This window comes from Cannabis sativa, chromosome 9 (genome assembly GCF_029168945.1).
Source record: "Cannabis sativa cultivar Pink pepper isolate KNU-18-1 chromosome 9, ASM2916894v1, whole genome shotgun sequence".
Taxonomy (NCBI): Eukaryota; Viridiplantae; Streptophyta; class Magnoliopsida; order Rosales; family Cannabaceae; genus Cannabis; species Cannabis sativa.
The window spans coordinates 54872040-54882750 of record NC_083609.1 but is presented as its reverse complement, the minus strand read 5'-3'; the positions used below and the strand labels follow the sequence as shown (position 1 = coordinate 54882750).

General features: G+C 26.6%; 1 protein-coding gene across 1 annotated transcript; it reads left to right on the top strand.

The window, feature by feature from the left end:
- The first annotated feature begins 3284 nt into the window (after window positions 1-3284).
- On the top strand, window positions 3285-5525 carry LOC115723219 (lignin-forming anionic peroxidase). Its single transcript, XM_030652654.2, has 4 exons — window positions 3285-3594; window positions 3916-4107; window positions 4186-4351; window positions 4941-5525. The coding sequence occupies exons 1-4, from the start codon at window positions 3376-3378 to the stop codon at window positions 5336-5338; spliced, it is 975 nt and encodes a 324-aa protein (XP_030508514.1). The 5' UTR covers window positions 3285-3375; the 3' UTR covers window positions 5339-5525.
- The last annotated feature ends 5186 nt before the right edge of the window (window positions 5526-10711 follow it).

Sequence of the window (10711 nt, the reverse complement as noted above, 5' to 3'; positions counted from 1 at the left end):
TATATTATTAATTAAATATAAAACATTAATATTAAGAAATTAAGTATTAATATTAATTTGTCCATTACAAAATAAACTTTATTATCTTAAATAAAATTAGAATATTGTCTTTAGATAAAGTTTAAAACATAAAAATTGACATAATTAAAAACACCTAACTATCATTGTTCAAATCAGTATATTCTAAAAATTCATCTGCATTCGAGTTAAGTCTTGAACCATCAAGATTATCACGGGATTGAGCTGGTGGGGCAGGATAATAAGGTTGTCCAGTCTGCGGTGTAGGTAAGATCTCCATAAACTGTCAAGGATGCGGGCGAACCAAAATAGGTTGTTGCTGTTCTTGCTGGCTCTGTGCACTGAAAATCTGACCATACATAGGCTGTTGTGGAGATCCTCCCATTAAATTTTCAAATTTATGACATATTAAATTTTCAAATTTATGACATATTAAATTTTTAAATTTATGACATATTAAATTTTCAGGATTTTTTTTAAGAAAATAAATTATTATATTTAATAATTTAAAAATTATTTTACTATTAATTAATTAAATTAATTTTTCATATTTATACTTCTAAGTAAGTATTACTTTATATATATTACATTTTTTTTATTTAAAAAATTTATAACTAATTTAATTTATTTTTAAAAATTTATTATTTCAAATTTTTTATATTTATTATTTATGATTTTTTATATTACTCTACTTAATTATATTTTTGTATATTTATTTTTCAAAGCACTTTTAATTTATAATTTTCTCCATGTTAAATCTTTATTATTTATACTACAATATTACATAATTATTTTAAAATATTATTTTATTATAATAAACTTTTTAAGTAATTAATATAAAATACATTTATTATTATAAAATACATTTATTAATATATAAACTTAAAATCTAAAATTTTACAAATTTACACATTTAAAACTTTTAAGCAATATATATATAATATATATTATATTTATTATTATATAAAAATTTACATATTTAAAATTTTTAAACAATACATTATATATATTACTATATATACACACTAAAATCTAAACTTTTATAAATTTACATATTCATAATTTTTAACAATATATTATATATACATATATACATATAATATATATAATATAATATATTGTTTAAGAATTATGCATTCATATAACACATATGTCATACATACACAAAATTATATATTTACACACACAAAAAAATTACTAAACAGTTGCATAAAAACTACTAAACACAAAATTATATATTTACACATACATTTTCATAAAAATTTACACATACACAGATATATAAATGTAATATACAAATTACTAAACATTCAAAGATTGAAAAAAAATAAATAAATAAACCTGTAAATTTTTCTGCCAAGCTTTTACTCCTCCCGCGTTTTCACTTTCCGTTACTGTTTCGAGCAAAATATCTCCCCTAAAACTTCAAGCATGGTGAAAAAACTAATAACTATCAAAGAAAAATAAAAATAAAATGAAAAAAATGAAAAAACCATAGTGAAAAACACATTACCTGTCAAAAAAAAAATGATGGTGCAATGGCGCTTCACGGTGGCAAACGGGCGGACTATGGCGGAGGAGGACGACTCGAAGAAGGGGACTATGGCAGAGGAGGGTCGGGCTTAGGGAGGAGGAGAAGGGTCGGAGTGGGGTGGTGTGAAATGGAGTGGGGAAATGGAAAATGTTTTCTGAGTTATGGGGGGGATTATATAGACATTTATTACCGGCGGGACCCGCCGGTATTAATAGGGGTTCCGCCGGTATTAATAAAACGGTCAGAATCCCCTGACTAATACCGGCGGAACCTGCCGGCAATAATCCGCCGGTATTAGTCTTTTCAAAATTTGGGCGGTAAAAATCCCGCCCAAACTATTAGAGGCGGATTTTCCGCCGGTAATACTAAAGTTCCACCGGGAATACTAAATTTAAATAAATATTTAATTAATTTTTAATTATTCAAAAGTAATACCGGCGGAATGCCTTTTCCGCCGGTAATAACCCCATTAATACCGGCGGTTTGGCTCCGCCGGTATTACTTCCGCCGGTACTGAGTAAAAATGTTGTAGTGCCTTTCAGCCGCAGATAACTTGTTATTCTCAACTACCAACATTAATTTGACGGCAAGCCATTAAAAAACAAAGAAGAACTAACAACGAAACAAAATAAAACAAAATCATGTGACACAGACAAGACTAAAATACTTAAAATCATATTAGAGAGACAAGACTAATTGTACGTAGTAACAAAAATCAAAATGAAATAGCAAAACAACTTGACCAAGCCACACCCAGGGAAGACCAACAAGATTTACCAAAAAAAAAAAATAACTTCCTGCAGTTATAAATTATGAAACGAGAAACCTTAATTGTTTAATTTAGTTTATATGATATTTTTAATCATTGAAAATTATTATTGTATATATATTTATATACCTAAACATTTTATTTTATATGAATAAAGAATAATAAACACTTACCTAGTACACTAATTTGGACTGAGATTGTACGTAACGTAAGGAGATTACTTAGTATACAATACATGCATGCCTACGTTATACTAATTATACCTATAGTCCCGCGTGAAATATCAATTTAAAACGGCCGTACTGTAGCATATATTTATATTAATTTCTTATATCTAGTGTTTATATTTGTTATTAATATATAATACTACATTAATTAAAATCCATATATTCTTTACAAATTACAACTATCAATGCATATACTTTATATATTACATTCACAAAAAGTAAATTTTTTTGTCTTATAATATATATAATTTAGTTATATTATGGAATTGGCAATATATATATAATATTAAAATCAAATACTTGAGAGTAATGAAAACATACGATACCGATAATTTATCAATGAGAGTAAGAAGACAAAGTCCAGTTGGATCTAGTACTACGCATAAATATATTATTATTACTTAATAAATTTTCAAATTATATATATACATGCAATATATTGTACAAGAATTTTGAACAGTTCTTGTTCTAATTTGACTTTGTAATATGATTTTAGATCTGCTTGAGCTAATAATTAAATCCATTTGAAATTTCTTTGAAAGCGTGAAAAAATTATTTTATTATATATATCTATACATACATATATATATGTATGTATATGCCAAAGATATAAAGACTTTTTCGCAAACGGCCCAATTATATGCCAACCGAAGAAGACTTTTTATTATAACAACATAATAATATGAAGCCAAAATCTTGAGTTAAATGGTTTACTATAAATGGATGTGAGGGATTCAACTATTTTCATCACCAAAAAACTCTCTTTATCTATTTTCTCTTCATTTTGGTCTAAACCCTCAATTATATTTGCTTTGAATATATTTAACATGGAGGGTTTAAGCATTATGAAATACCAATATTTTTCTTTTGCTTTGTTGTTGTTGTTATTGGCGACATGCAAAGCACAACTCTCTTCAACTTTTTACGACAATACTTGCCCGAACGCACTTTCTACTATCCAAACTTCAATCAACGCCGCCATCTCACAAGAAACTCGTATGGCCGCTTCTCTCATTCGTCTTCACTTTCACGATTGCTTTGTTCAGGTAAATATATATATTAGGTACCCTACTAGCTAGAAATATAAGCACACTATCTATAAGTAAAAAAATTGTGATTAATTAATTATAAATTATTCTTATGTTGTGATTTAATGTGTTTTTAGTTACAATACTTAATATGACTAAAACTAAATTAGTGACTTCTATCTAAATCTTATGACTAAAAATCACATTAAGTCACAAAAAATTTGTGTTGTAACTAAGAGGTTGTTACTAAAAGTAACTATTTTTTTTTACAGTGTTATTCTCTTTGATTTTTTTTTTTTAATGGAAAATAATTTATTATTATTATTATTATTGTTGTAGGGATGTGATGCATCAATTTTACTTGAGAGTACAGATACAATCACAAGTGAAAAGTCAGCTCCACAAAATAGTAACTCAATAAGAGGTGAAAATGTTATTGAAGATGCAAAAACACAAGTGGAGAGCATATGTCCTGGAGTTGTATCTTGTGCTGATATTCTTGCTGTTGCAGCTAGAGATGCATCTGTTGCTGTAAGTACTCACCATATATATATACATATTTATATATTATTATAAATTGAATTTATTAATTAATTATTATTATTTCAGGTGGGTGGTCCATCTTGGACAGTGATGTTAGGGAGAAGAGATTCTACTACGGCAAACTTGGCCGCAGCCAATAGTGATCTTCCACGTTTTACAGATACCCTTCGAGAATTGATTGGAAATTTTTCTAACAAAAATCTCAATGCTAGAGACATGGTTGCTCTTTCAGGTATTACTAATTTCATCTTTTTATAATATTTATTAAAATAAAATATTAAATTCCGCAAATAATAATATTATAATTTCTATAATAATTATTTGGACTACTTATTTAAATGCACTATACACAGAAATCTTATATTTATTTTTAAATTTAAAATAAAATTGCACCAAATTACCAACTATTTATACAAATATTTACTTATAACAATTAAATTAAATGCGTACAATTAATAATAAATAAAATTTCACCAGTGTGAATATAAAAATATAGTTTATATATTATTGTTTTATTATATACATACATAAGCAAATTCACTCTTAAAAAGTTAATTATTTATCGTTTCATTATTATAGCAAAAAAATCTTATAATTTAATTTTTAAGGAGTTTTTACAAAAATATTAAATTTCGGGTAAAAATTTATAATTTTACTGCGACACGAATTTTTTTACAAAAATACTATTTTTTAAAAAAATTCTACCCCACAGTAAAAAAAATTAAAATTTTAGTATGTGGTGTACCTTTCATTTTTTTTATAATGCCCAATAAAATAAAATAAATTTATTAAAAGTGATTGTAATTTTTATTTTATTACAGGTTCTCATACAATTGGACAAGCTCAATGCTTTACATTCCGTGAAAGGATATACAATGCAACTGATATTGATGCAGCCTTTGCAAGCAATCTTAGAAATGGATGCCCTCAAACAAGTCCCAATGGAAATTCAAATTTGGCACCACTTGATACCCTTACACCAAATTCATTTGACAACAATTACTTCACTAATTTGGTTGACCAAAAGGGTCTTCTAGCTTCAGACCAAATCCTTTTCAGTGGTGGAGAAACTGACTCTATTGTTACTGAGTATACTAACTCTGCTTCCACTTTTAACTCTGATTTTGCCTCAGCTATGGTTAAAATGGGAAATATTGAACCTACTACTGGCTCAGCTGGTCAGATTAGGAGGATCTGTAGTGCTGTTAACTCATCATGAATGATGAATTAATTACTTGTATGTTATGCTTTTGATGAAATTAATTACTATATTTGTAAGCTTATAGTAATTGGTTAGCCAACTTTTTATTACGTACAAATTAGTTCTATTATATATAGTTAATTATTTGTAATAATAAAAGCACAAACGATGTAACGTTTCGTGATCAATGCATTATTATGATTTAAATTAACCATGCATGTTTATAAGTGTTCGTTATTAATTATTATTATTATTTTTAACAAATCATCACTTCATTGAAAATAATCAAAGTTAAATATATTAGGGTAAATACCATTTTGGACCCTCTGTTTTACAAAAGTTACCAACTGGACCCTGTGTTTTGTTAAATGACAAAATGGACCCTGTATTTTCTAAAATAGTACAAATAGGACCCTGAATTGATTTTTTGTCAAAATAAAGTTTAATTATAATCCGATCTAAAAGTGCTATATGACAAAACTGTTTACATTTTTTATATCTGTTCGTATTAAGCATTTTCTTCAAGTTGGTTGTATTAAAAAAAAAGTTATCAAAAATTAAGCTCAGGGTCCTATTTTTACTATTTTAGAAAATACAGGGTCTATTTTGTCATTTAACAAAACACAGGGTCTAATCTGTAACTTTTGCAAAACACAGGGTCCAAAATGATATTTACCCAAATATATTAGGTAGAGAAATGATAATATTCATCCAAAAATATCGAAAAAAAATATATGTATATTAATTAATTTTTACATATGTATATATAATTAAAAGTGATAATATATTAAACATAATACAAGTTTGATTATTTTATTAGTATTAATCTTTTCTCTTTTCGTAAGATTATTAGTTTTAATCTTACTATTTATTTGTTACAACATTGTTTTTTTTACTAATATCTAAAACAAAAGATCACTGTTAAGGAATATATTATTAGAATATTTTATATATGGAAGTTATTTTCTAATTAAGGAAATGATTTTCTATTTAAGGAAATAAATAAATAATTGATTTTCTGATAAATGAATATTTTATATTCATTAAATCTGGACAAAATCAATTATGTAATATTCTATATATGGTCAGATTTCTATATTCATTACCTGATTTGATTTCCTGAATTAATTGTCAAAATATTCTGACAATTAATGTGGCGCAGATACTGATGGAGTATCTCACCTATAAATATAGGGTCTCGGTCCCCGAGCTCCTCACTCATTCTGAATTCATTCAGCAAATTCCATCTAAAGAGAGTTGAGAGAGCGAGGAAGCCCGAACTCCAATACCGAAGCTATCGCAGGGATTGAAGCTCAAAGATCAATGGCTGGAGGTACATCGATCCTTTCATTGCATATATTATTGATATGATTACAGTTTATTTTCCGCATTTCATATCATTTCTATATGCTATATTACATACACTATATATATAGTCTAACAAATTGGTATCGAAATGGATTTATCCCTCGCGTTGATTTTATTTGAGTTTCATATATATATATATATATATATATACATACATATACCGTTCATATATATATATATATATTTATTTTCGGATCTATTCGTGGGTATATATATATTTATATTCATACCATTTATATTATATATACATTTTCGTCAGTATATACATATATATATATCTTTATTCATATTGTTCATATATATATATTATATACTCATACAGATTCATACTCGTACAGTGTATATATATATCTATTATTATCCGTGTATATATGTTTATATATATAGTATATTATATATATGTTTTATCGCATAATAATAACCATAATATTCATTTTCATTTATGTGATATATACATGCATATATATATATATACTAGCAAAAATCTACGTGCAAGGCACGTATACTAAATTTTATGCTAGTTTTTTTTATGTTATTTGAAAGTGATACAATTAAAAATTAAAGAAAAAATATTATTAGTTATTAGGTGAGATTATTATGATGTGTATCTAAATATTATGTGTATCTAGAAGAAAATTACGTCCGAAGCACGTATACTTAGTTTTATTCTAGATGCAATGATACGATAAATAATTGAACAAAAAATTTTATTAATTATATTTTGAAATTATTTTTACCTAACAAAGCATTTACACATAAATTCCATCAAAATATGCCCAAAGTAGCAATAAAAGAAGAATTATACTAATAAACAAAATCACTCATATAAACAAAGAAATGAGACTAAAGTAGAGGAAAAATATTGAATTTAAAAGAGGGCATTTTCTAAAATTGGTAAGCTTACAACATGTAATTGATTCAAACTGTGAAAATAGATCGAGAGCCAAAAATTGATGGGTCAAACGAAGGAAGGGAAAGAGTCAATCGCAACTCAATTGGCTCAACTGTTGCTTACCCCAGTAGGCGCAAATCGGTAGAATTTACATTGAGTTCACTACCTTGTACTCAAATGCAAAAGAAATTTGTTTTTTATGTCGAGCAAAATCATACAAGAACCTTCTGTAGTCCTACCTGGTACATTTTTAACCTTCACTTCCTACACACAACTCATTCTCTTTCAATTAAAAATAAATAAATAAAAGCTCAATAATAGAACCTCTGAATAATAAAAGAATAATTTTCTTGCCTCATCATTAGAAGAACTACTTTCTGAATCAAAGCTATCACTTGATTCAATTTTTTGTTTAGGAGTAGAAGTTGGTACATTTGTTACCTTAATTTTCTACACACAATCATTTTATTTTTGTAAAAGAAAACTAATAATAGATTATCTGAAATATATTACTTAACAGGAGTATAACACTGAAAACATCAAACATACCTCATCAAAATATCTCTCTTCTTCAGAGCTTTCATCTAAATAATCTTTCTTGGCTGTTACAGCAGGAGCTTTCATTGCTTGTGGAAGAACCTTATCTGCCGGTTTTTTCTGCAGTATCATCAAAAATTATAAGCTTAAACTATCTAAACATACATACAAGATAAACAAGATTTTTTTTTTTTTTTAAACTACAAATTTTTGTGTACATAATAAGTATTGTACAGTACTCACATGCTCATCATCCGAGGAATTATTATCATCATCATCACTTGAATCCTTCTCAAAACTCACTTTACCATTTTTTAGGAACAATTTTTTAATAATAATAATAATAACTGCTTCATTAACCGCTTTGTATGAGATTCCAAACAATATTGGAAGGCACAACATCGTTGCTAGTGACAGCATGGAGAAGTTGTTCATTGGATCCATAGTATTCAATGTTGAGATCGAAAGTTTGATATTAATCACTAATAATAATATCATGTTTGTCCTTTATCAATACAGTTAATTTATTGAATTCATCCCACAACTTAATCAATAACAGTGAGACTTGAAGCATGGAGAGCCAAACCAAATTTGTTGGAGCATTTGTAAATGATCGACAATGAAATTCAAAACTTCACAGATTAATAATAAGTATGTACACCAATTCAAAACACAAATACAAATTCAATCCTAAAAAATCTGAAGTAATCATAAAAGGATAAAACTATATATAAGTAAAAGTATTGATTTAAGAGACAAATAAATGCAAAATAAAATTAATAAATTATATTCCTCATATTTTAATATTATATTTATATATAACTGAGTTTTTCATCAACCCTCTTACTACCCATTCAAAATTTACGATAATTGGGAACACATATAATTAACTTTTTTTATATACTGTATATGTGCCTTGAATGGAACAATAAAACTATAGTAACCACAGTAAAAAAAGAAAGAACGATGACTGATGAAGGTGATCGGTAGGACTGAGTGAGCAGTTAAACCAAACAATATATATATATATATAATAAGCAATTAACATATATATAGTGTTTCGGTGTTTTGTGAATTTTGTAGTGTATACGATTGGGTTGGTTGAGTTGAGAAGCTCATCTCAAATCATAGGTTGTTTTCTTTTTAAATGGGTTGTCATTCTCGAATATTTAGGATCAAATATCAGTTTAAATATTAATGAGATTCGTTTTATTATTATTTTATTATATATAAATAATATTTTATTATTTTATTAAATAAAAATAAAAAGTCACCATGAATTTCTCATAAACCAAGAATTTCAGTTATATAGGCACACTTTATATAGAATAGATATATACATGCATATATATATATAACATAAAGTTATCGGTTAAAGTTTATTTTTTTTCCGTTTTTCATTTTTATTTTTGGTGTTTATTTCGAATTCTATATACATTACTATATTCGTATAGTATTATAGATCAATCTAAGCATTGAAAATCCATTGAAAAACTTAAAGATGGAAAAAAATTTCAGTTAAAACTTTTTCGGACCCGATTAACTTTGTGATATTAAAGTTTATATTTTTTCGTGTTTTCGTGCATAAAATCTATGTGGATCTCTTTATTATTTGATTTAGAACATTTTAGATTTGAAAACACGCAATTTGGTCGTCGGAAACGCAATTTCCGATCGGGTTTGGGTCGGGTTCGACGGACCCGTGTGCAGAAAAACGGGTCAAAATCGACCCAGTTTGGCTGAGGAAGACAGCCAAAACGACGTGTCGTTTTCCACTGAGTGGAAAAACGACATGTCGTTTTTCCTGTTATATTAGCTGCTGTCGTTTTCCCAAACGACGTGTCGTTTTTCCCTGTGGAAAACGACATGTCGTTTTTCGTTTTTTTGGCAGCTCTTCATTGTACAAAACGACGTGTCGTTTATTCATTCTTTTTCAGCGCCCGTCAGAATGGAAAACGACGTGTCGTTTTTGCCTTTTGCAAAAACGACCTGTCGTTTACAGGCAGTGTGTTTTTTCAAAAAAAAAAAAAAAGGAAAAATTCCGAATTTTTTATAAATTTTTATTTATTTGGAATATTAATTATTTTCCTATTTTTTTGTGTTAACTTAGTCAATAAATTGCATTTAGTTAATTTTCCATTTTTGTTTAATACATATATATAGTATAAATTGAAAATGGAAATTTGTTTAAATTTGGTAATTTATTACATGATTTATTCAGGCATGTAAAAATTGTGCTAATTTGTGCATTTAATTATATATTACCAAATTTATGCAATTTATTGTCTAAATTAATTTTGAAAAATCTGCCATCAATTTCATATTAAGGAATTAGCATTTAATTAATAATCATACATTAATTGTATTATTTTGTATTTATTTGACAAATTTATGTTTAATGCAATTAATTTGGATTTGTATGATTTAAATGCTATACATAAATTCCTTTTATAGTGCTAGATATATTTAGAAATATTCAAACATTAAGATAGGTTGAATATTTTATTTAGCAATTAAGTTTCATAAAACTTCATAAAATTATTCATAAAATATTCATAAAACTTTATAAAATGAATAAAATATGAATAAAACGT

Bases quoted from the DNA above. Each gene is read 5' to 3' on its own strand.
- LOC115723219 (XM_030652654.2), top strand. From the start codon at position 3,376: ATGGAGGGTTTAAGCATTATGAAATACCAATATTTTTCTTTTGCTTTG. The intron at 4,108-4,185 runs GTAAGTACTCAC...TTATTATTTCAG, and splicing joins CTAGAGATGCATCTGTTGCT to GTGGGTGGTCCATCTTGGAC. The intron at 4,352-4,940 runs GTATTACTAATT...ATTTTATTACAG, and splicing joins AGACATGGTTGCTCTTTCAG to GTTCTCATACAATTGGACAA.